At 42.7% G+C, this 26,347-nt stretch overlaps 1 protein-coding gene across 2 annotated transcripts; it reads right to left on the bottom strand.

The window, feature by feature from the left end:
* Window positions 1-944: 944 nt before the first annotated feature.
* LOC105042199 (transmembrane emp24 domain-containing protein p24beta3) lies at window positions 945-14,528 on the bottom strand. 2 transcript variants are annotated; one of them, XM_010919318.4, is made up of 4 exons: window positions 14,126-14,528; window positions 8,583-8,769; window positions 7,727-7,834; window positions 945-1,447 (listed from the first exon to the last, which is right to left on the bottom strand). In XM_010919318.4, exons 1-4 carry the CDS (start codon window positions 14,348-14,350, stop codon window positions 1,314-1,316), a joined length of 654 nt encoding a protein of 217 aa, XP_010917620.1. In that variant the 5' UTR covers window positions 14,351-14,528; the 3' UTR covers window positions 945-1,313. The 2 variants fall into 2 exon arrangements, with proteins under 2 accessions (XP_010917620.1, XP_073109743.1); XM_073253642.1 differs by lacking the exon at window positions 945-1,447 and adding an exon at window positions 2,302-2,321.
* Between the last annotated feature and the right edge of the window lie 11,819 nt (window positions 14,529-26,347).

The following is a 26,347-nucleotide window of genomic DNA, read 5'->3' as shown; positions in this document are numbered from 1 at the left end:
TATCTTAATAATTCTATTACTTTGATGGCTCCTCTTGAGAATTGGACTTCATCCAATACTTATATTTGGTTAATATCTTGCAATCAATGGTCAATTTCCTTCCTACAATGCTCAGAGAATAATAGAGGATCCTAAGAATGAAGGAAAAATGATGATTGAGGATCTATATGCTCTCACTAGGAGAGTTCCCCATACCAAATAATTCAGTGCTAGAAATTACGGATTTTTCACAGCTCCGCTGTAAATGTATTTGTAAATCTTGTCAATAATTTCTGATCATAAACAGTCTATATTTCTTCCATAATCATTAATTAGTTATTCGCTATTTCTGGAGGACAATTGAAAACGAAGAAAAATGTTTTTGCAGATCTGATAAATAGTTGTACCAATTCTGCAAAATCCCTTGAATAGTCTCCAGATGCAACCTGTAGAGAACTCCTTGACAAGCTCCTTATTTAGAGGTTCCTGGTTTGTTGACAGTACAGGCAAAAGAAGTTTAATCATAGCCCTCGGACAGAATTCCATCTATACAAGGCTTCAATATTAATAATTATACAAAGCCTTTCTTACCCGCATATATTTTGACTCTCCTTGAGGCTTGAGCTACGAAAACATGGAGCACAAGTGCTGGGGCCAGCAGCATCCAAAGTAGATATTTATTCAGTTAACCAACAGTCATGCAAGGGAAAAAAAAATTCCATAAAAGCATTTCTTGCTCTCCAACACAAAAGCTGAAACCAAGTTTTCTGGATTGCCAATATAGACTTGCTACAAGAGCACTTCCATAGTGATGAAAGAGTTCACTAGATTTCCTGCAGGAAAAAGAAGTTAATGCAAGTTATACAGCAAATCCAGTTTTACCAAGCATTCTGTTTGCGGTTCGTGTTACTCCACATTCAGTATGAAGCCATGTGCTAAAAGCATAGAAACATCTCAGTCCAACATCAGTGCTAATCAGTTAAAGAAAAATTGGGACGAAGGTCTAAAGTTAGTCAATTACAATCCATATTCAGATACCAATGCTACAATTGTTGGTGTTGAATCCCCATGAGCACAAAGCAGCGTTTCTTCTCGAAATCATGGAACATAAGGTTATCTTTCAACTTCTTTTCAAACACCACACTATGACTTTCATGGTCATATGACCCAATAAATAAGTTTGGTGGCAGTCTGCAACTATGATATGACAAGGAGGAGATACAAGAGAGGAAAATAAGTACAAACAATCTGTTTTATTGTTAATTCCATGAAAAAAAAAAAAAATCCATGATGTTAAAAATTGTTGGAAACAACAGATAAGAATACATGGGCTACTAAACCCTATTGTATGCCACCGTCTTGCTGAATAGGCGGCGGATGTAAACTACCTGCAGTACACTAGCACAGACCAGTGTAAGGTACTCAACCACTGTGTAAAAGATGAGACGACTCCTGGTGCTCTCATTTGCTGCATCAAGATTAATGTCATTACATGAGTAATATTACATATATGTCATACCAAATATGAGAAAAAGAAATCAAGACATCAAAGAACAGGTGTAAGAAGAGAAAAGAATGACATACAAGATATAAATAAGCCATACAAGCATTTGACAACCTATGATTCTGCTAGGCTGGATTTCACTGTTTTGGTCTGAACGGGAGAAACTGTTCAGAACACTTTTGTCATTTTACTTAATTGTCATCCTTTATTTTACCCCGAAATACATGCATATCCGGATTATGTTATCCATATGACAGTTGGGAATAGGTCTGCTAGAAGATCATAGATATTATAAGGATCTCATACTTAAAGACACACCAAAACCTGACATTAATACCTAATCCATGTGACACAAGTTGTAGTACATCAATACTAGAGCCATGAACTCCCTGACCTAGTCCTAAACTGTTTTTGTTGCTGGATCACAGATTTACAGTTCAACCATGTGTCAACCAAGGGCCACAGCCTCAGAGGTCCATTGTGATGCATCTTCAAACTCAACTCAGATCCCGTCTTTCTCTAATCCATATCCTGCAAGCTGGCCTCTTCTTTTCCAATGGCTATGGCTCGGATGAAGAACCCCACTGGCACCAATGTAGAGCTCAATCATTGTTGAAACACCCTCTTCTCCCTACTTCGACTGTTAAAATCATGATGGGATTTGAGAGAAATGTGAGAACAAGGTGCACTAAAGTATCATTAAGTTTTCTCTCTCTGTTTTTTCTCTCTTGGAGGCATGCCATTATAAACTTATAATAACTAACCTGGGCAAGTTATTTGACTGGACGATCTTGGCCATTCATCTGGTTCAAATGATTGTGCCATGGGGTAAGTCAATCTGAAAAAGTTTTGATAATATAAGCACACCTGTAATTCCTTATGGATGACATATTTGGTGGGTCGACCCAATCAACCTACTCAAGTTTTAAAACATTGTGAAATACAGGTATACACTTTTTCTTTTGTGCCCTATATAATGATCAAGTGAATTGACAAAAATGGTTTTCTGATAAACTAGTCAAGCAAACTAGCAGATCTGCTCCATTGAGCACTTACTGCAGTTAGGAAATGTAATCTTCTTTTTACCAGTTTAGGATTCCAGAACTAGAAGAAAATAATTCTCTTAGTTTAAGAAAACCAGGGTTTGACTGAGCTTGTGATGGGCCTATTCAAAATTTTGGATCTCTTACATCAGATCGGACCATTAACAGCCTTGGACATAAACAATACAAGGTTTCTTGGATGTACAAGTCAGCTTCGATCTGACCTCTCCGGGACTGGAGGAGGTAATCAAGTAGATAACAACACCTCCATACCATTCAGCATTTCTCTCTCTATCAACAGTTATGTGGTCATACCTTATCTTTCTCTCAAAGCACATCCTTCATCCTTCACTCCAAAACATTTTAATTGATGTCCATGAGCACGGGCTTTCAGTACATACAATCTTCTCCAACTAAGAGGGTACCAAATAATATAAGCCTTCAAATACCGTTGAAGCTAAAATTCTAGAAAAAGTCCCAATCCTTTTGAGATGAAAACCCCACATTCTCCCAGAGTTCTTATGTTCTCTTCGCAGTTTCGTTTTGGCAGCCAATTTCTTTTATTCTTCGCTTTCAATTTTTTTGAGGTGGTCTTCATGCCATTGAAGCCTAATGTCACGATCTCCAATAGGCCATGATTATAACAATGGAAGAAGTCTCAAATGTCAAATCTTCCCACCTATAATACCAATTGACACAACCACTTTAGGTTACAAGGCTATTTTAAATGCTTTTCTAACTAAATTTATTTTCAGAGCAAATCTGAAATAACTTCAACCACAGATAGCAGATAAAAGGCTGCTGAAAAGAGAAGAATATCATTAGAAGAGGGCAGAAATAATAAGAAGATGGAGATAATTAGAGAATGAGATGGCAAAAGAAAGAACAAAGAGCACTTGAGAACTAGAAAGAGAAGAAGATAGCACCCAGATTTTTATTTATTAAAAAAATCATTAAACCTTACAGAAACATCACTGTTCAAAGTTGCTAGACAACAAAAAAAGTGTGGGAACAATTTTTTCCAATCCTAAAAGGACTTTCAACTAACATAACAGACATCCTAGAAACCATGGACATGGACATGGATATACAATATGAATATGACACATATAAGATACAGGTACATTGATATGACAAATCTTGAAAAGTAGGATAAAATAAGCCAACAAAATAAATAAATAAATATTTCTTATATACAATTTTAGAAAAAGCTTTAAAACACAGTAGGCTGGAGGGGGTAGGTCTTGGTGCAACAGTGAGATTGCTCCATTAGTCCAATCTAAGGTATCAGAGGTTTAAAACACAGAAACAGCCTCTCCATAATAGATCCCGTAGTGGTGAAAGTCGTATGTACTAGGATGCCCTTTTATAAAACATAGTCAAAATAACATAGTTGTACTGCATATATTACTATGAACTTCCACAAACTCATCACCTAGTCATCATTTAAATTTGTAGACTAGAATCTGCAATCTGTAGTTGAATATCTACTTCACAAACTCCCAAATCAACCATTGATCATTAAAAGACTAGTATTTGTAAAGTAAAATTCTTCCCTCATTTTTGAGGTATCTCAAAAGAATATTGAGAGTATCTAAAGCACTTTTTAATTTTGAACAATTATAAATATCAGATATATATCCTAGAAGTATCAATGAGCATCCTAGAAGTATCTCACTTTGCTGCCTCCCTCTTCTCCCCCCTTTTTCCATGGAACTCTCTTTCCCTTCAACCTAATCTCCTTCATGAAATTTTACCTTCATCTCTCACTCTAGCTACCTTATAAATCACCTTTTGGTTAAATACCTAATTTGTTTAACGTTTGAAAGAAAGGAAGTGCATTCACTATGACGGCACATTCAAATCTCATAGCCGCTCACACCACAATAATGTCTTACAATGTCCTATTCATCAAGCACACAAGACCAACATGACCAATTTCAATTTATATTTCTTGCTTAATGTGTTCACGTCCATATCCAACATGCACTTGATACTTCCCATAAGTGTCCATTTATTTTCATTTTTTATTTTTATTTAAAGCTGATATTTGATATGGCAAAGACACACTCTAGAAAAATCTGAACCAACTAGATTAGGAAGCAACATCTAAAGCCACCCTCTTGTAGTGATTAAAGCCTCCTTAGGTCTTCATTGCCATGTGTGTCCTATTTTGAGATAGAGAGAACCAACGAAAAGGGAGTTAGCAAACGTAGAATGACATTTTTTAATAAACTAAAAAATGTAAAATAAAATTTACTTCCTAATGTATCACCATCATCTCCTTATCCTTTTGTTTTAGAGGTTGCCACATTGGCATCTTCGCACCATGATTCATCAAGTTCTGATGTCCATATCTATGCTTCATACTAAATAATTAATGTCTGTCATTCTTTCTAATAATCATCATGCAATCTATGGCTAGACAAGCATTTAATCCCAGGCAAATCAAACCCGTAACCCCTTACATGTATGCAGGGGATGCATAACCTCTATGATGCCCAAGATATTATTTGGGATCCCTTTAAGCAAGGCCTTGATGGTTAAACCAGCAGACAACTAGTTTGACCCCTCATGTGTATGCAAGGGATGCATAACCTCTACGATGCCCATGATATTATTAGAGATTCCTTTGAGAAAGGCATTGATGATTGGACCAGCAGACAACTATTTTCCTGCACTTAGCCACCTTCTCATAGTAAAAACCACACAAAGGTCCAATATTTTATGTCCTAGACAAAAATCTGTGTCATGTTAGATTTAGCTGAGAAGAATGCCTCAAGTCATATTGAACAAATAAATTTTAGCCCTTGGACCATAAATTGCAAAATATACTATTCATTGAACTAGTATCAGGGATCATATCTGCAAGCAACCGGTTCGGTAAGGTACCAGTCATCCTGTACCGGCCCGGTGCATATAGGAACCATGAGGAAGCGGGGAGAGGGACAAGGGGAGGAGGAGGGTGGGACAAGGGGAGGAGGGTGGGGGGGGGGGAGATCAGCTCACTAGGGCCATGGATGATGCCTCCCACGAGGGCTTTTGGCCAATTCGATGAGATCATCAAATCCAAGGTCCTGGTCCCTCGATCCTCCTGGAGAGATCATCGAACCATGCTTTTCATGTTTCTTGATCTCAAATTTGATTGCTTTTGGTTGTTTTTTGGTGTAGATCATGACCGATCAAGAGACAGGGAGGTCAAGGGACTTTGGATTCATGAGCTCAAGGAATGAGAAGTCGATGAGGGCTGCTTGATAGACCTAGGGGGAGGGAGAGGAAGGAGGAGGGAGTCGGTGGGGGGGGGGCGCGCGGAGATCAGCTTGCTTGGGCCATGGATGATGCCTTGCTCGAGAGGGCAGCGAGATCCTCGAACCCAAGGTCCCAATCCCTTGATCCAACCCAGAAAGATGCTTGAATCCAAGCTTTTTCTATTTCTTGATCTCAAATCTGATGGCCTTTTGGTTGTTTTGTTGTTGCAGATCATCACTGATTGGGGAGATGGGAAGGTCAAGGTTTCGATTTACAACCTTTAGGAACAAGCAGATAATGAGGGGTGCCATTGAGGGGAAGAATAAGCAGACCTTAGATGGGAGGAGCATCACTATCAACGAGGCCCGCTCTCAAGACATTAATGGCAGGTTTCATAGTGGCAGAGGTTGTCGTGAGAATGGTGATGGTGGCTGCAGTCGAAGCATTCAAGGAGGTGAGGCCGGTAAGGTGACAGAGCAGGGTGGTGAGGAGATAAGTCGGAAGCTTTGAGAGAGGGTAGGGAGCCAAGATGAGTCAGAAGCTTTAAGAAAGGGCATAAAATAGAGATGAGCCGATGAGGACATAAGCCAATGAGGAGATAAGGTGAACCAAATTATAAAAAGCCTTGAACCAAACCATGGGGCCATTTTTCATCCTGGTAACCGATCGGTTCGGATCAATATGCCCTGATTAGGTGGTTTGGGATGGTTCAACCATCCTTGTATACTATTAGATTTATCCTCAAATTTAGTCACAGAAAAGGTTGACCAAAACCAAGATTAAGAAGCTTCAAGATCCACAAAAATTCAACCATTCAATCTTCATAATGTTGATGCCACTTTAAGGTTCATAAGAAAAACAAAATCCTCAAGTTTGTCAAATAGGATGCATTAAGCCACAATCAAGACTTGAATTCATAGTTCCAAGCATGATTTTGCTTTATTTGATCAGTAAAGCTACCATGACAATTGCTTCATCTTGAATTGATGACTTGAATTCGTAAATCGAATTATGGTTTTGCTTCATTTGATCAATGTGAGCTTTCAATATTGTTAGAGTTATTAAAAATAGAAAAGGGTGAGATTACTTAAATGACATACAGACATTCATGAATGGTCAATCCTAGAGAAATACTATCTTTGAGAGATTCGAGGCCCATATTAACATGTTTGGTTCTTAAAGTCAAAAACATGGAAACTTCATCGAAAATACAAGCAAATATCAGGGTCAATTAACTTTTGACTACAACAATAAACAATATTGGCAGGACAATGACTCTCTAGAGGACATGGAGTATATGTTGATGTTGATGATGATGGTAAAGGTGAAATTTTATTGGCCCCACTTACTCTTAGGCGGTCAAGTAGAATGACTGTGGGATAAGCACCTAGTTTGCTCAGTTAGGTGATAAAATGCCAAACACATGCAGTTTATGGACATTGGCATATAGTTTGCCTTTCTCCATGTCAACATAGACCATGGGATGGCAACAAGGAGACCAATCATAAGTCAACTCATTGTCTGGTCACAGTATAGTATTTTGCTAGTTCTGCAACTCATTTGTCACTTACATAGTGAATTTTATTAAGTGATTCATACTTTCATTTGGGATAATTTTCTTTATTACTTGATGAAAACATAAGAGAAATGCATTTTGTATCAAATTGGTCAAGTTGAGCTACGAATCAATCTTATAGTATTAATGTTTTGGTTAAAGCAAGTCCATTTTCAGTCCTTAAGCTGGCTGGATGTATTGCAGAACCAATATCTCTATCCTTGACAATAATAATTTAAAAGTGGAACGAATTTAGAGACACCTTGGCATTTTCCCTTCAAGTGGTGATGGAAAAATTTTTTACATCTATGTTCATGATGGTCTTAAATGGGAGATGCAGTCTTAAAATGGGATCAAATTCCATCATATGTTATAGGTTTTATAATGTAAGCTTACTACGGCGGTGCCGAGATTCCCGTGCTTTCAGGTATCGCTGCTCTCCTGTAACAGACTCCAGTGCTTCCCTAAGCTCTGCAATCTTCACATTTATAGGATCCAAATGCTCTGCAACAACAAAAAAAAGAGTACATAAATGTATACAGAACAATAAATATGACCAAAATATTTTACATAAATCTTATTTGTTATACTGAGAAAGGAAAAAATATTGAAATTCAGATATTCAGATTTTTCAATTTATTAGATTTACAGTGATTTGCCTATTGATTAAAGAATAGAATTACGATATAACATAACTTCAGAATTTTTTACCCTCTCCTAATGAAATAATAATTTAAAATCACAGCCTTAGTAAGAAAACAACTTGGTGAAGTTTCGAATCCCAGTCCCAGACCCAACATCAGTCAGGGACCAGGTTGAGATGGTACTATTCTGACACTTGAAACAAATAGGTCTTTCGATAATTCGCTGGGACAACAATTCTTTTGTCTTTCTTTCTTGTTTATATTGTTTGTTGTTGTTGATAACTGTTGGGGTTTATAGCATTTGTTTGTTGTAATTTAGGACTAGGTATTCATGTTATTAGTACCAACAGGTATCGGTATTATGCTGCTCGTTTGCTGAGCTTTTCTCCCCTTCTTCCTCTCTTTCACCTTCCTCTTGTTATCCGTCTTATTATAGGTACTGGGGTCCTAGACCCATCACAGGGTCTGGTTGTTAACCAGTCCGATTCAGGAAGGCAGGGACAGCATCTTTAAACTTTGCTCTTGGTACTTAAGAGACATAAGGAAATGATGATTACACACATATAAACATGATGATCCGAGCAAGCAGCCATAGTAAATCTACCAACCATCTTTAGCAAGATTATGTTCGTTGGGAATATGCCCCACATGTATGTAGAAAGATACAGTTTCTGGTGTTCTTTGTGGATTATGGAAGCAAAACTTGTACATTCCAGCCCTTGGAGCTTTGAACTCAAACTTGTCACCAGATGTTCCCTTTAATGTGTGCACAGTATTGCCCCCTGGAGAAGTCACCTGAATTATGTGACAGGAAGGAGTTAAAAATATAGAAAAGATCTAAATTGCCAAACCATGAATTATTGACTACTGCATCTAGGGAGGGTATATGTGCGGTGAAAAAATTGCCCATGCACTAAAGGCATCATGTAAGCTAATTGGATCACAAATAATAATTATAAACAGCATAGTTAGATAAACAAATTTTCCTACCTATCAAATTCGAGCATTTTGGAAAGTTTAGCTTTAGGAAAAAAAACTAATGTTCCAAATCTAAAAATAGATAATTATATGAATTAATGAAGAATTGATGATATATGCCAAATGAACAAAAATATTACGTGAGAAACCAAGGCAATGTAGTAAGGGAGTGCACATCAAATGTAGGCAACTGGAAATATGCATTCTTGCACATGCAATCACATATTATTACGTACATACCAAAAAAAAATCACATATTATTATGTGCAACAACGTGCATGATATTGGCTTTTGAAGCTACAAAACTAGCTTAGTTCTCGGACTAGTTTTTTCTCCCCAGTCAACATAGATCTTTAGAAGCTCATTTCACCTTTTTAAAATTATGTTAAAAAAAATCGTTTGCATTGTAGCTTCCAGAAGTCCAACATGTTCACATGTTGCAACTGAAGGACATCTTTCCAACTTTATTTGTTATATTTATTTATTTATTTATTTGAAAGGATACAAGAATCTAGCTAACCCCAATCCATACAAAATACAAGATGAAGTGTGATCACTTACAAGTTACAACAATATCGATCTTGATAAGGCAAATGATTAGCCAACACAGAGATTCTTCTAAGTCTGTAAATGTTAAGAATGTAGATGAATGGGTGGAGAAGCATGACACACAAATTAGGAACTATACAAAGATCATAAAGAATAGGGGTTGTAGCCCTGGTGATTACCATGCTATCTCTATTACCAAGTTTGATATGACGACAAGTTCGATGCAATGGTGAGAATAACTCTTATGCTAGAGGCTTGAGTATTAGCAAAGGATTCAGATGTGAGATCTAGAGATGCACTTGCAGAGTTTTCTGACAACCTAGACAGTATGACCTTTTCCTTTTGATAGGAGAGAATAAAGAGAAAAGAGGATAACTGTCTATTGCAGAATCTTCAAGATTATCCAAGATATCCTTCAAACTCTGATGGCCAAGTATAACCTAAATGATGAGACTAATGATACCCCTACATCATCACATAGCAAAAGCCATACTTCAAAAGATGATGATTACTAATGACTAAAGGTCTTTAAGGGTGCGGCTCAGCTATTCCTGCCAAGAAACAAATTGGGCCTCTTCTTTGGAGTGTTGCGATTCAATTTAGCTATCGGGTCCCAAACTTCCAGATTTAGGAGAAACTATTAGCAAATATCATTCCATGCCATTTCTCAAACTCATTAAAAAAATAAAAAGTAGAACAAAGATGAAAAGGTAAGAAAAACCCATTGCCCCTTCCACAATGCCTTCACCTCCCTACCTTTCTTGCTGCCCTCACTTCACTATGCCTCCCTTTTCTTCACCGCCATCATAACCACCTCACCCCCTCCCTCTATGCCTTAAACCTTGCCCTTGGCCTCCCTCTTCCCTTGTCACTGCCTCTACCTCCCTCTTATCTCTAGCCCAAGACTTCTGCCCTCTTTATTGATGCTACCTCCGAAGACCCAAGTACCCCAAGTCCCTTGTCTTTTGTGAGCCAGTGACCCAAGTACCCCAAGTCCCTTGTCTTTTGTGAGCCAGTAGCCCTCTCCTTTCGCATCCTCCCCCTGCTTGGCTTCACTTAGTCTTGCCACAACACCATCTTCACTGGCCCTGGTGACATCATCTGCATATACTCTACCCTCGTCGTCTCATCTTCACCTCCGAAGACCCAAGTACCCCAAGTCCCTTGTCTTTTGTGAGCCAGTAGCCCTCTCCTTTTGCATCCTCCCCCTGCTTGGCTTCACTTAGTCTTGCCACAACACCATCTTACTAGCCCTGGTGACATCATCTGCATATACTCTACTCTCATCGTCTCACCACCTAACCCCCTAAGCCCACGCCTTTGTAAACCATATCTACTCATTCCCTGAAAGCAGGAGCTCAGTCTCATCCTGAATGGAAGATTGCAGTGGTAACCGAGCAAGTGGTCTCAAAGTTGGAGAAGATGGAAGGGTTAACATGTGGGACTAGTGGGAAGAAAGATTGGGTGACAATGATGGATTTTCACTTCTCTCCTTACTTTTTTTTAAAAAAATATTTCAATGGGTTTAACCAATGGCATGGAGCACCCTATGTAGGCAATTTTCTCAGCAATTGGGGCCAATCACAAACCTTCATGCAAGCCACCAAGCCTGTCTCTTGTCTGAGCAGAAACAATTGAGCTATACATGTCTTCGAAGAAGCTTGTGACATTTCATGGATAAAACTATCTAAAAAGCTGATGGCTTTAAGCATCCAACTCAGATTCCAACTATGGTTCGCTTGAGCCAGATGATGTCCTACCTCCTATAGTCATATATACAAAACAAGGCAGCAATAAGACAAGAAAACGAGAAAAAGTAAGTCCTCACAAAACAGCTATGGTTCATCAGTTAGAGTTTTGATTGCTCTAATCTATACCAAGATCAAGATCTGAATTTAGGTTCAATTTGAAATGTAACTACAATGTAAAATGACATGAATTTAATTTTTTTTGCTTGGGGTTCAAATCACAATTTTCTGGAAAGAGATGAAATTATACAACTTGATAACAAACGAAAATGAAGAAACAAGAAAAATCTTTTTCTAAATCTTATTTGCAAAAGCTTTTCCAAGATAAGTAGCAGATTTCCCTACATGGAGATCTAATAAAAAAATAATAAAAGAACCAACCTAATAATATGGATGAACATAGAGAGCATCATAAGTTGAGAACATGTTCTGAAAGAGAGAAAACTTTCTTGAGGTGAATTGATTTGCATATGCTAGCTCCTTTCTTTTGTACTGTTTCTTCCTTTTCTTTTTTGACTTCTCTCTTCTCTTGTTCCTATGCCCTTTCTCCTATCTTTCTATTCTCATTTTTGTCCTCCTTTCTTTCATTGTTCTATACTCGACCAAGTCTCTTCTTTTCTTAGGAAAGAGAGTGTCTGATTGGAATGGCTTAATCCTTAACAAATCTATTGTTTAATTGTGGGCCCCCATGTCAGCAGGCTACTTCTTTGGTAATCTTTATTGTGGTCTCTACAATGTACAATAATGTATAAATTGACTAGCAAAGTCCAAAGTAGCCTCTAATCATGACCATGCATCAAATAAGCACCCAAAATTAATGAAAACCTACTTAATACATCAAAAGCATGGATGCTATCACTGCAGGGCACTAAATTGATTAATAAGGAAGTGAGAACTGCGGCTCATTAGCAGGATGGGGTTATGTCCATTATTTTCAAAGGGACATGCCTCAAATTTAAAATCATTTGATAATCTATTTATGATTTTTCTGCAATAGAATCAGTTGCTTGTGTCTCTACATTGCTAAGTCATGTCATTTGCATATGTATGAACATCATATGACAATCCATTCTATGTAAGCCTGCGCTAATAGGATACATAATGTCAGCAGCTAATGGTGTTGATCTGCATCTTCATGTATACGTGGAATTCATAGGACATTTTTAACAGAATTTAAATTAGTACATGAGCTAGGCCTCGTGCTTTGTATGTATCTTTGAGAGAAGCAACTTGAATAGGCATACATAGATAAAGTGCACTCCTCTTCAGCATTCAGAGAGGACATGAAGATAGAGGCATGGAATGTACTTATATCTCTTTATCAATATGTATAATGAATTAACTGAATCTATTCCATCCTCTTGTACTCTAGTAACTTAAAGACATTATTTGCTGTCTGGTAGCTTTTCACTTTTATTCAGTTCTTCAACTTTGGTTCATTTCGTTTAATCAATTTTTTCATAACAATTTGCAGGATAGACTTATTGATATGCTGAAGTTTATGTATTAGTTTATCTTAATCAACAATTACTTGTATAGTCAGTTTGATATAAAAATACCATAATTTTCTAAAACTTTAACTGAATCATATTTCTAGTTCAAATCTTCAAAATATTTCTAGTTGTTATTATTAAGCATTAAAAAGTGTTATTTAATAAAAAAAATGAGTTCCTAGTATGGAGGGAGGATGTGTCCTCCCACTTTATGCTAAATTTGATCCCTTGCCATATGCTTCACTCGTGGCATCCTAGGCTCCTTTTTGTACCATGCTCAAACCTTGCTGATTCACTCCAAACCCACACCCTCATTTTGATAAGGAAAGAAGAGAAGAGAGAGTCAAATTCCTTGCGTAAATCGTGAATTAAGAACAAAAGAGAAGAGAAACAGAGAGGAGAGATTTCCCCACGAGCCCCTTTCTTGTGCACTGTTTCAGGGGAGATAATAAAATAGAAGAAAAACAAAAGAAGGGAACAGAAAGAAAGAAAGAGAGCTTTTAACATGAAAGTAAACTAAAGAGAAGGAGATTCTCTTCTTTCTGAATATCTCCACTTATAAAGAGATTACAAATTTGGTTTAGGAGACGAAGCTCTTCTGTCTTTTCCTAATGTAACTACCAAACAAAATATTTTCAGTTTCTCTTCTCTTCTCTCCTAACCAAACAAAAGATTTTGACTTTCTCTCCTTTTTTATCACTTCTCTCCAAATCCCTCGACCTAAAAAGAGTGCTAATCTCTGTGAAAGAGGAGAGATTTGGAGAGAAGAGATGTTCTCTTCTAATATTTTTCTCTCATCTCTGAAGTTCTCTTCGCCTGCCTCACTTCCCTTCTTTCTTTTCTTTCATCCTTTGCTTATCCAAAAAAGGAACATGAAAGTGATCATCTTAACCAAATGAAGCAGTAATACGTAGGCAAGAAAAGTGTAGCTCTCTAATTAACTCTAGTGGGGCACTGAAGCAAGTAATTATCTGAATCCATTTATATCTACAGAATAAGTCTTTTTTTCAAACTAATCGGCATTGGCATAATGTCACATTTTCTAACTTGCATCATAGCATCAAGAGGTCATTTTTAGCATCTTACAAAGGAAACAGGATATTAAAAATAGTTTTTCAAGTTTACAGAGCTACCCAGCATTGACGAAGCCAACCTACCTGTATTCCAGTACCAAATTTTGAAGGAAAACTTAGGAAAGACACCAATTTTATTTGCAAAAAAAAAAAAAAAACGGTAGATAATCAAGAAAAGACGATGATAACAGAGTCAGAAAATAGCACCCAGAAAAGCGACACATGTAACGTCCGATCCATCAAAAACCTTAAAAAGTTCAACACTTTAAGTCGAATATACCAGAAAACGAAGGGGATTAGCGGCACTTACGACTAGATCGATGCCGGGGTGATCCGAGCCCCAGAAGATATCGTGATCGACGACAACGAAGTTTCCGGACACGGTGTCGCCATCGTAGAGGATGTACTCGTAGACGCACTCCTCGTCGGTCACGGTGACGGAGAGTGCATCGGGGTGGCGGAAGCAGCTAGCGAGAAGTACCAGAAGGAGAAAGACCTCAGGCGACCGAATCGATCTACTTCTTTTTCTCTCCATCGATCTGAACTATTCGAGATAGATCAATTGATCGGTAGCCCTCCTCCTCACTCTCCTCTTATCTAGGGTTTATTCAGCTCGACCGGGGAGGGTCTGGAGAGCTAGGGTTATGGAGATTCGCAGAGGATCGGAGACAAGGGTCTTCCGACGAGGAGAACTGGAGCTGACGCTATCAAGGGGATATCATTTACAATGAACCGTCGGACTAACTTAACTTAAGCCGGGTCATCCTTGGGTCGGCTCAAGAAATGGGAATTCAGCTCATCACCGTTTGATTTTAGGGCCGGTTTGGTTGGTAGGCCGGGGCGGTCCGGGTTTCGGCCGACAATGAACGTACCTTATGAGGCCCAAGCCTAGGCCTCACTCGAGCTTCCTAACCCACGTAAAAAAATATTTAAAAATAAAAAACAAAATAAGATATTCTAAGATTCCAAAACTTCTTCCATGAATTTACATATTAACAAAACTTAGGGTTTAATAAAAAAAAACTAAGGTAATTTTGGGCTGGGAAATGCTCGGGCGGTATTAATCCTCAAGCATGAGTTTGTCTAATTTGATAAATGGACTTATTTGCTGGGCTCACTGTTGTTGTCTCCCTTTATCAAAAGATGGGGAAGGGAATTAACGATGGCATGGTAGATGTACGCAGCAATGTTGGATTAGTCGATGAAAAGGATGATTAAAAAAAGATAAAAAAAATAATATAGATTTAATGTTGGATTAGTCGACGAAAAGGATGATTGAAAAAAGATAAAAAAAATAGTATAGGTTTAAGTGCCTTGACTTTCAAAAATTTTTGCTGTCATCATTCTGTTCATTTAAAAAAAAATAAAAAAATAGGATAGGATATAATCAGGATTATAGTTGAAATAACTCTATTATTATTTACTCTTAACATAGAATCCTATCGGTAAACTACGTTAAACTACATATATAAAAAAATAAAAATAAAGATAATTAAAAATAATCTAGATTTATTGATATATCAATTTTTTTTAATATCTCATAGTACATTCACCTATTTATATATGTAATAGCAATTATAAAATAACTGTTGAGTCTGGTAACCAACCATATCGTCACATTTTTCAGTGATTCTGAATATTCACCCTCCACAATTTCACATGCCTTGTACGTGGTATAATTATAAGCTAAATTCTTTTCAAAATAATATTAACATCCTCAGCCTATGTCTATGCATGTCTTCGTTGGTCATGACCAAGTCCTCTTGAATTTGGATTTCTCATTGTTAAGGTATCAGCAAGAGAAGGGTAGAGATTTTTTTTGAGTACGATCTTACTGGCAACTGAATTACGATGCTTAAAAGAAACCATATAGATAAAAGAGGAAAGCAAAGGAATAAATAGAGGCATAAGAAATTCAAGAAATCCACAGAAACTAACAAATGACCCTACAGGCATAATCTAGTGGGTTCTGATAATTATTTGTTTGAGAGGTAGGATGGTATAAATTAATTATATAAAATATTAGCAATAGGAGATGTATAATTCCCAGTTAGAAACAATAAATTAGTAAAAAGGTTAAAGAGATTGAAAGATACTAGAGATAGAACGATTGATTGAAAAATAGTTATAATATTTTTAAAGACGAAGATAAGAGATATATAGTGGAGAAGGGCATCATTATTTTTGTTTATTTTTTTAAATTTCAAATTAAGTCTATTAGGATATGGATGAGATATGGATAAATATTTATTTTAAAATATAGTCTACTTAGGATGTAAAAGAAGCCATGTAGAAAAGAAATAGTGGTATAGAAATAAATAAAGGTTCAGATTAACATACTGAGTAAAGTGTCATGAGCATTTAGCTAAAAACTGAGATAGGAGAAGTTACGGTTTCGTCCTCCCCTTTATCTGAAGGGGTTTTAGGGCCAGAGATGTCCATGAAGGATCATGCTTCAGGGCATTCTGCTGATGGGTCTTTTAATTGTCCACTTCCTACTTCTTCCCCTGAATGTAGAGGGGTTTTGGGTCTAAAGAGCTTTGTGAAGAATTTTCTTCCGAAGAATTCTTTTGATGCATCTTCGAATAGTCCATCTAATGCTGTTAAAGGAAAAGACAGGGGGGTGGGTTCTCCCTTTCGTTATCCTATTTGTGATCGACCATCCAATAGACTTCTTTGGTAAGATAAGTATTCTTTTTCACCTCCTTTTCATTTGGTACTTGTCCATCTCCATCTAGTCATACTTGGGCTCAAGTGATCCAAGGCATGGGAAATACCTCATCCTATACCGAAGGATATCTCTGCTTTGGAGGATAGGTTCTCCGATTTGGTGCTATTTTCTGAAGATGAATTATAGCATACTACTAAGTGAGTAAATCAATCCTTGTGGATAAATTTTTTGAACAAGGATTCCCTCTTGATTTTGTCTCAAAAGAGATGAAAAACCATTGGCAAGTGGAGGGGGATTTTTAGGTTATTCCTTTATTTGAAGGGTTTCTACTATTTTGGCTGGATAATTATTAACTATGGAAAGTCAACATCTTGACTTCAAACTATCAAAAGACTTTATCCAAGATGTGAATGTCTTGCTACACTTATCGGATTTCCCAATTGATGTTTGGAGAAAGAACATAATTTTGAAGATCGCATCTCACACCGATAAGCCTAGATTTTTGGATGTCCGGATTGAAAATTCATCTCATCTTGGGTTTGTTTGAGTTTGTGTTCAGTTGGATATTTCTCATCCTATTTATCTGGGTACTAAACTTCATATCAGCAATCATGTTATTTGGCAAGAATTTGTATATTAGGATCTTCCTTATGTTTGTTATGTCTGCGGACGCATTGGGATTAATATGGACGTTTATTTACAATGCTACCATCAATCTCATAATCTTTTTGATTTGATCTTTGGACCCTGAATTTGGGTAGCATGTGTTTCTATTTCTACAACGATAGGAGGTCCTCTTCACTGCTCCATATAGATCATCTCTAGCTTCATCCTAAGAATGTAGTATCCAAACAATCTGTTAAAAATGCATCAGTTGGTCATGAACCTACACCTATGGGTATTGTCTCCCAGTTTGTCCTATTGGTTAATCATTACTTGTCTTCTATTGTCAAACCAATGGACCTACATAGGGCTAGACCATTGTCATCTCCTCGATCCTCAGATATTAGCAAAAAGGAGAAACATAGCAGTCTCCTACAAATCGCTTGGCTGCTTCATCTAGGTCTAATTTGCCTTCACAAACTAAGGTTATCATTCATGAGGAGTAGCCTCAACCTTCCAGTAGTGTTTTTAATGCTCTTATCTTATATCCCAAGGGCCTAGGCAAAAAGGAGATTTGGAGGCTAGTGATGACTAACCCTACTAAGTTGGAAGGTGTAAGGATCTGGATTTTTTCTATAGGAATCTTAAAGTGACAAAAAAAATTTTTGATCTCATGCACTGAGCACGTGAGGCGGAAAAGGTGGACTCCTAATCGAGTCCATCTCCTCTTTCGACTTTGATCAGGAGAAGGATCTTAGGATCGATCAAACTCCGATAAAGACCCTAGGATCCATGTCTATAAATTTTCTTGTCATTTTTCTCAAATTCCCATCCAATCATTGATGAAGTCATGAGGATTCTTTTCCTAAAGTATTTTCGATGAGCCACCATTAATCGATCACTAGAGTTGAGGCAACAAACTCCTATTCTCCTTCCTCTTCTCTTTTCATAGGAGACTACTAAAGTATTTGATGGCCGATTGAGCCATCGACTGTCAGATTTCATAGGAGACCAGATTTTTTCTATTTTATTCTCCTTCTCTTTTTTTCATCAGGCCGACTATCGTCGTCAGGTTGTGGCCTTATCTTGATCACCAAGGGCTGGAGCCACCCCCTACTGCAGCCATCTAAAGCACTATCGGAGAAGGCCACAGCCATGAGAGGTGGGCCAACTTAAGACCCCCTTTCCCTATTTCAATGAAGAAGAAAGAAATTAAGAGAAAGAGATTAAAAAAATAAAAAAAAAAGAACAAGAAAGTAGAAAAGAGAGTTTTTCTCTCTCTCCCCTCTCTCCTCTCTCTAACTTCTCTCTCCACTTTTTTTCTCTATTTTCACTCTCTTTACTTTCTCTTTCTAGAATTTTTGCTCTTTAGATTGTTTCTCTCTTTTTGTAAATTTCTCTCTCTAAAAATTTTATAGACTAGTAGAGGGTGTAGTTATCTAGGTATACTCAAATTGACCCATTAATCTTGTGAGGAGTCTTGGACCTATAGTACTAGGGTCATTTACCATAATTTTCTACCATTCTTAATCATCTATGATTTTTATATTTGATCTTGATTATGTAGAAGTGTTATTTGTACAAGATGTTGAGCGAAAATATCTTGATCATAAGGTCGTAGATTGAAGGGTTGATTAATAGCTGTACTTGAGTCTAAGATCAATAGAGATAAGAATCTCTTTATATGATCATCTATATGTATATTTTTATACCATGCATGATGATTTTGATTTTATTTGGATATATAGTTCTATATTATATATGCATCGCATGTTGACTATTTTAATTGCTGAAAATTTGATATCTGATATTTTAAAATTGAATAAGAATATAATACAAATTATTGAAAGAATTATTATATGTATAAGAGGATTTGGACTAGCTACGATGTGGATTTTCAATCATGGGCTGAATCATGACATATTGAATTATCAATCATTGGCCGAATTATGACATCTTGATTTATCATCACGGGCCAAAATATGAATATTTTTGGTTTGCCATCATAAAATAAAGTACATATATTATTGATTTGTTACTATAGATTGAAGCATGGATATTTTAGTTTGCTACCACAAACTGAAACATGATTATTATGGATTGCCACTATGAATCAAAACATGGTTTATGGTTTACTAGTCACAGACCGAGCATGACTATGATTAATCCAAATTGAAAGATGATGATTGATTTGGAAGGTATTAATGAAATATAAATGATAAGTTTATGAACATACATGTGATATTTATGATGGATTTGCGATAATACATGACTGATGATATATGTTTACATAACTGTTGAGTTATAATACATACTTGATATAAGATTTTGTGAATTATGATTTCTCTTTTATAATTACATATTTATTATTTTTGAATTATATTATTATAGTAGTGTATGTGTTATAGGATTTTTATTGACAGTAAAACTCATAATCCTCTCCTTCTTTTTTTTTTTTCAGAGTTACAGGATACTTATACTTGGCTAAGGTTGAAATATTGATTCAAAGAGAATGATTAGATAGAGTATCATCCATAACAATTGGATGATCAAGTTTTATAAATTGTAAAAGATTTGATATTTGTTAATGTTGGGTATAAAATACCCACAGCCGGAACCCACAGCGGAACCGCCATCAGCAAGTGCGGCTCCGCCCGGACTCCTACGGGAGCCGAGCTCCACCGCCATCAGCAAGTGCGGCTCCGCCCGGACTCCTACGGGAGCCGGGCTCCACCGCCATCAGCAAGTGCAGCTCCGCCCGGGCTCCTACGGGAGCCGGGCTCCACCACCATCAGCAAGTGCAGCTCCGCCCGGGCTCCTACGGGAGCCGGGCTCCCCAGCCATCAGCAAGTGCAGCTCCGCCCGGGCTCCTACGGGAGCCGGGCTCCACCGCCATCAGCAAGTGCAGCTCCGCCCGGACTCCTATGGGAGCCGGGCTCCACCGACGACATCAGCGCAGCTCCCTCCGGACTCCTACGGGAGCCGGACGTCGCCGCCAACATCAGAACAGCTCCGCCCGGACTCCCACGGGAGCCGGGCTCCGCTCTCAGTATCAACTGCTGGTAAGCTCAATCCGGACTCCTATCAGAGCCGGACTTCACCCTTAACTTTGTTTGCAGCGCAGCTCCGTCTGGACTCCTACGGGAGCCGGGCTCCACCGACGACATCAGCGCAGCTCTCCCCGGACTCCTACGGAAGTCGGACGTCGCCGCCAACATCAGAACAGCTCCGCCCGGACTCCCACGGGAGTCGGGCTCCGCTCTCAGTATCAACTGCTGGTAAGCTCAATCCAGACTCCTATCAGAGCCGGACTTCACCCTTAACTTTGTTTGCAGCGCAGCTCCGCCTGAACTCCTACGGGAGCCGGGCTCCATCGACATCAGAGCAGCTCCGCTCGGACTTCTACGGGAGCCGGGCTCGGCCCACGACCCCTACCGCCAGGAGGACCTCACCCGCACCTCAACAGAAACTGAGCTCCGGCCGTTACCGAGCTTCAATCGACAGATCCACGACCCCTGACAGGCCCTCAAAGCGGCCACGACCCTGCTCCACCTCCTGTGGCGGACTCCGCGCAGTATCATCATTCCCTGACAAGCCGCAGCAGCCATAGCCGCCCTGCTCCACTTCCTGTGGCGGACTCTGCACAGCTCCACTATCCTCTGGCAAGCCACAGTGACGGCCACAAACCTGCTCCACCTCCTGCGACGGATACCATGCGATTCTCCTGACGACGGACGCTGCTCCACCCCTCATAACAGATTCCACGTGGCAAGTCGAGGTGATGCCCACGTGTCTGCTCCATTATTTTTCACAATCATTTCCCCTGACCGTGGGCGGCCCACTACCAGGCGGTTACAAACGTCGCCATCAGTCCGTTGCCTCCCCCGCCTATAAAAGGGAGGGACTCAGATACGTTATTCCTTAAGCCCTTTCGCCTTATCTCAAAACTCTGCTAAATTCTCCGTTCGAGCACTCCATTCTTGTTGAGGCAGAGAACTGACTTGAGCGTCGGAGGGTCTTGCCGGAGCAACCCCACATCCGGTTTAGACTTCCCTTGCAGGTCCCGATGGCGACCGCGGCTTCCTCAACTCCAGCTTCTCCGGCGCAGGCGGATTTCTGCACCAACAGGATTGGCGCTAGAAGAAGGGCCCTGTGTCTTCGCAGCACCCTTGTTCTTGAAGGAGCGCTCGACGGAGCCGTCTCCGGCTATCTCTCCGTCATCTACTCCTAATCCTCCCCCGCGAGATCGACACCCGATGCCTCCGCGCAGGGCGTCCACCCGGCGGTCCACGGCCTCCGCGGCCAGGTCTCAGGCTCCGGCCTCCCCTCCCGTCTCTCAGCCAGCTCCTCCTCCCCCTCCGGCGACGGCGGTCGGCGCGGAGCAGTTTGACTTGCTGGCGCAGCAGGTTAAGGGCCTCGTCGAGGCCGTACAGGCAATGCAGCAGCAGCCGCCGCAGGCGTCAGCACATCCAGAAGGGGCATCTCCAGAATGCCAGAACCCGGCGGTGGGGCGGGCCACTTGGGCCAGCCGCCCCGTCCTTCCCGGGAAGGCGAATCCAAGGGTGGAGAGCCCTCAATCGGACCACGACTCCACCCCTGGGAGATCCCTGCCCCCGTTCTGCCAAAGGACCCTCGAAACTCGGAGTCGAGAGGACTTCCTGGACCGGAGGCTCCAGGAGATGAACCGGTGGATCGAAGAACTCCGCCATGCGCCTCCCGCTTACGGTGAGGATATCTGCACTGACCCTCCCTTCTCTCAAATGATTATGCAGGAACCGATCCCGTCGAATTTCAAGCTCCCCCAGTTTGAAAGCTACGACGGGACGTCGGATCCGGTGGACCATCTGGAGGCCTTCCGAACGATGATGCTGCTTCATGGTGCTCCCGACGCCATCTTGTGTCGGGCTTTCCCGTCTACTTTGAAGGGAGCGGCAAGGAACTGGTACTCGGCCCTGAAGCCGGGCACCATATTCTCCTTCGACCAAATGAGCCACCAATTCGTGGCCCATTTTGTCAGCAGCCGACGTCCCCGAAAAGGTTCGGAGTCCCTCATCAACATCAAGCAGAGGGAAGGGGAGTCCATACGGGCCTACATCAACCGCTTCAACATCGCGGCGTTGGAGGTCCGGAACCTGGACCAGTCGGTTGCCATGGCCGCCCTGAAAGGTGGCCTTCAGAAGAATGATCTCTTGTACTCCCTGGAGAAAAAGTACCCCAGGAATTTTGCTGATCTACTGGCTCGGGCTGAAGGATACGCCCGAGCGGAAGAGGCCTTCAAGATGAACGATGAAGAGACGGTGAGGGAGCGCCAGGCGGGAGATTCTAGTAAGCCCGCAGTTGAGAAGAGGCTAAAGGAAGCCCGGCCTCGCTCTCGGTCCCCTCCTGGACATAAGCGCGCCCATACTCCCCCCCGGGCACGCAGGCAGAGGAGCCCGGACAACAGGTTTCGGCGGGGTTCCCCGCTAGGAAAATTCCGCAGCTACGCCCCCCTCAACGCCTCAAAGGCCCAGGTACTGATGGAGGTCAGGGAGCTGCTCCCAAGGCCGGAGAGGATGCGCACGCACCCCGGGAAGCGCAACCCCAACAAGTTCTGCCTCTACCACCGCGATCACGGCCACAACACCGAAGAGTGCATCCAGCTCCAGGACGAGATCGAGGAGCTCATCCGGCGAGGTTGGCTCGACAGATTCATCCGCCGCCGCCCTGAGGGTAGAGGAGACCGGCCAAGAGCCCTCCCACCGCCCGAACTGCAGAAAAGGGAGGAGCAGCCCGGGGACCGGCCTCCTATCGGGACCATCGACTCCGTCGCTGGAGGGCCTCAAGAAGGAGCGGGAATACTGTAAATGTATCGCTTACTGTTTCGCTTTGAATCTATCTTTCTTTTTAGCTAACATGCTCCTCCCACCTAGCATGGATGTATTATGACCGGATATGATTTCTCCAAAAGCACGGCCATGTCAGGAACAGGAGGAGAACCTCGTCCTGACATGCGCAAGGTCAAAGGCCCGGTTCTTTTAGACCGGATGGGGGGAGAGGCCTTACAACGCCCTAATGTGCCCCCACAGCCCTGTTAGGGACAGGAGGAAAACCTCGCCCTAACTTGAGCAAAGTCAAAGGCCCGGTTCTTTTAGATCGGATGGGGGGAGAGGCCTTACAACGCCCTAATGTGCCCCCACAGCCCTGTTAGGGACAGGAGGAAAATCTCGCCCTAACTTGAGCAAAGTCAAAGGCCCGGTTCTTTTAGACCGGATGGGGGAGAGGCCTTACAATGCCCTAATGTGCCCCTACAGCCCTGTTAGGGACAGGAGAAAAACCTCGCCCTAACTTGAGCAAAGTCAAAGGCCCGGTTCTTTTAGACCGGATGGGGGGAGAGGCCTCGCAATGCCCTAATGTGCCCCCACGGCCATGTCAGGAACAGGAGGAGGACCTCGTCCTGACATGAGCAAAGTTGAAGGCCTGGTTCTTTTAGACCGGAGGGGGGAGAGGCCTTACAGCGCCCTAACGCGCCCCCACAAGCCAGGCTGATAACGAGAACCTCGCACCGGCTCAAGCAAAATGGAAGACCCGGACTCCTACGGGAGCCGGGTTCCACCGCCAAGGTAAACTTCACCCGGACTCCTACGGGAGCCGGGTTTCACCACCCAGGTAAACTTCACCCGGACTCCCACGGGAGCCGAGTTCCGCCGCCCAGGTAAACTTCACCCGGACTCCTACGGGAGTCGGGTCTTACCGCCCAGGGAAGCTTCGCCCGGACTCCTACGGGAGCCGGGTTCCGCCGCCAAGGGAAGCTTCGCCCGGACTCCTACGGGAGCCGGGTTCTGCCGCCAAGGGAAGCTTCGCCCGGACTCCTACGGGAGTCGGGTTCCGCCGCCAAGGGAAGCTTCGCCCGGACTCCTACGGGAGCCGGGTTCCGCCGCCAAGGGAAGCTTCGCCCGGACTCCTACGGGAGCCGGGTTCCGCCGCCAAGAGAAGCTTCGCCCGGACTCCTACGGGAGCCGGGTTCCGCCTCCAAGGAAAGCTTCACCCGGACTCCTACGGGAGCCGGGTTCCGCCGCAAGGTAAACTTCACCCGGACTCCTACGGGAGCCGGGTTTCACCGCCCAGGTAAACTTCACCCGGACTCCTACGGGAGTCGGGTTTCACCGCCCAGGGAAGCTTCGCCCGGACTCCTACGGGAGCCGGGTTCCGCCGCCAAGGGAAGCTTCGCCCGGACTCCTACGGGAGCCGGGTTCCGCCGCCAAGGGAAGCTTCGCCCGGACTCCTACGGGAGCCGGGTTCCGCCGCCAGAAAAGCTTCGCCCGGGCTCCTACGGGAGCCGGGCTCCGCCGCCAAGAAAGCCGGGCTCCATCCGCTACTTCGCCAGCAAGGGTTAAGGATGGTGGCGAGGCTTGGCCACATGATGAGATCGGATGGAAGGGAAGAGTCCCTTCCCACGACGACCTCTAAGCCAAACAGGCCAAACGACGAGAAAAGGTCGACGAACGACAATATTGGCGCTACGCGCGGACAAGGTAACACAAAATGCTTTTTCCTCATTTTCGATATATGTACTACAGGGCCAGGACGGCCAGAGAAAGAGGGACAAAACGACAAGAAAAGAAAAGGAGGCAGCTACAAAAAGGGGGGTGACTACAAAAGAACTCTAAGGAGGTCCTGCTCCCCCTAACCTAGGGTGATCACCTCCATCCCTCGATCAGGACTGCCTCAGGCTCTCCACTGTTTCCTCTAGTTCTTCCTTCTTTTGCAGCATATCCTGGAGCGCCTGACAAAGTCACCGGCTCTCAGCCTCCGCTTCCCGATGCCACTTCCGCAAAACTTCGGACTCCGTCTCTGCGTCCGCGACGGCCTTCCGCTCGAGTCCCAGTTGGATTTTTACTTGTTGAAGTTCGGCTGGAGACAGAAATCCCTTCGACAGTGCCTCTCAGGGCTTGGAGCTCTTCGTTATCTTGGGCGTTAGCAAGCCGCGCCCTAGTAACCAACTGCCCCTGGAGACGAATCACCTCGTCCGCCGATCGACGGAATCTCCTCTTGTACTCTTCTACCTGCCGGCGCCAGCTGGCCCGCTGCACGTCGTGGCTCGCCTCAGCATCTTGAAGCTGCCTCTGGAGGTCGAAAACTTTTAGTGACCATATCTGCTCATCCCGCGCTGTGAGCCGGGATGAGTTCTCCTCCAGTTGGCCGATCCTCCTCTTTGCAGCTGACAGCTCCACCTTAAGGGCGCTGATCCTGGCTTCTTGAGCCCAAGTTCGGTCGCTGGCGCTCTTCGTGCATTCTTTGAGCTCCTTCGCGAAGTTCGCCTTCCTCCGGCTGTAGTCCATGATTGCCTTCACTTGGAGACTCCTGAAGTGGGCGGCCTCAGCGGCAGCCTCGGAATAGCATTTTTTTGCCTGGTGGAGCTCGCCCTCCGACTTTTTCAACTTCTTCGTCAGGTGGAGGACCTCCTTTTTTAGCCGTTGGATAGTTGACTTCAGCGGGACCCCTAGGGGCAAGGAAAGTGCTTCGGCGGAACACTGCCATCGGAGGATGCAAACGTCAGAGACCAACTCGTTACAAGAAGAAAGGCAGAAAAGAAGAAGCAGGGGGAAGGAAAGGCCATCCACAATAAGAAGTTCGACTTTATTGATTAATTTTGAAGACAAGCGGAAAGGAAATATGGCGACAAAAGAAAGATACAAGGTCGGAGGTCTCAGACCTCGGGGGCAGGGGGTGGAGAGCCCGGCGCGGGGGGTGCGACTGCGGCAGCGGCGGACGAAGGGGCGGCCTCATCGTCAGACTCCTCCAGAAAGCCGAGTTCAAGGTCGGGGTATCTGCAGGCCACCCTCTCTCGGCAGAGCTCGAACCCCTTGGTGAACGCCTCCAGGCCGAACTGGACGTTCAGCTCCCTCATCTCCGCGGAGGTCTTGAACTCCTCCACCGCAAGGGTCCTGGCCTCCGAAACCAGAACCGGAGTTTGCTTGGCCAGATGGGCGACCTCAGCCTCCGCCTTCCTTGCCGACTCCTCCAGGCTTCGCCTCTCCTCCTCCCGGATTCATCTTTCCTCTTCCCGGTCTTGTCTCTCTCTCTCCAGGGCCTCCCGGAGGGCGGCCACCTCGGCCGTCTTCGCTTGAAGACGAGCAACCTCATCTTGGCAGCGCTCCTCCGCCCGAAGAAGATCCCTTCTCGTGTGGCCCGACGCCTCGACATAGGCGAAGAGCTGGTGCCCGATCTGCAAGGACAAATGGAGAATTACAACAAAGACCGAGCAACTGAGCAAATAAA

This window comes from Elaeis guineensis, chromosome 3 (genome assembly GCF_000442705.2).
Source record: "Elaeis guineensis isolate ETL-2024a chromosome 3, EG11, whole genome shotgun sequence".
Classification (NCBI taxonomy): Eukaryota; Viridiplantae; Streptophyta; class Magnoliopsida; order Arecales; family Arecaceae; genus Elaeis; species Elaeis guineensis.
Note: the sequence above shows the minus strand (reverse complement) of the source record. Positions and strands in the feature narration are given on the sequence as shown.

What these genes read in the sequence shown, in the direction of transcription:
- LOC105042199 (XM_010919318.4), bottom strand. Translation starts at nt 14,350, where the DNA reads ATGGAGAGAAAAAGAAGTAGATCGATTCGGTCGCCTGAGGTCTTTCTC. An exon ending in ACATAATCTTGCTAAAGATG is followed by an intron (nt 7,835 to 8,582) that starts GTTGGTAGATTT and finishes TTGTTGTTGCAG; the next exon opens with AGCATTTGGATCCTATAAAT. An exon ending in GGAATCTCGGCACCGCCGTA is followed by an intron (nt 1,448 to 7,726) that starts GTAAGCTTACAT and finishes ATCTTGATGCAG; the next exon opens with CAAATGAGAGCACCAGGAGT.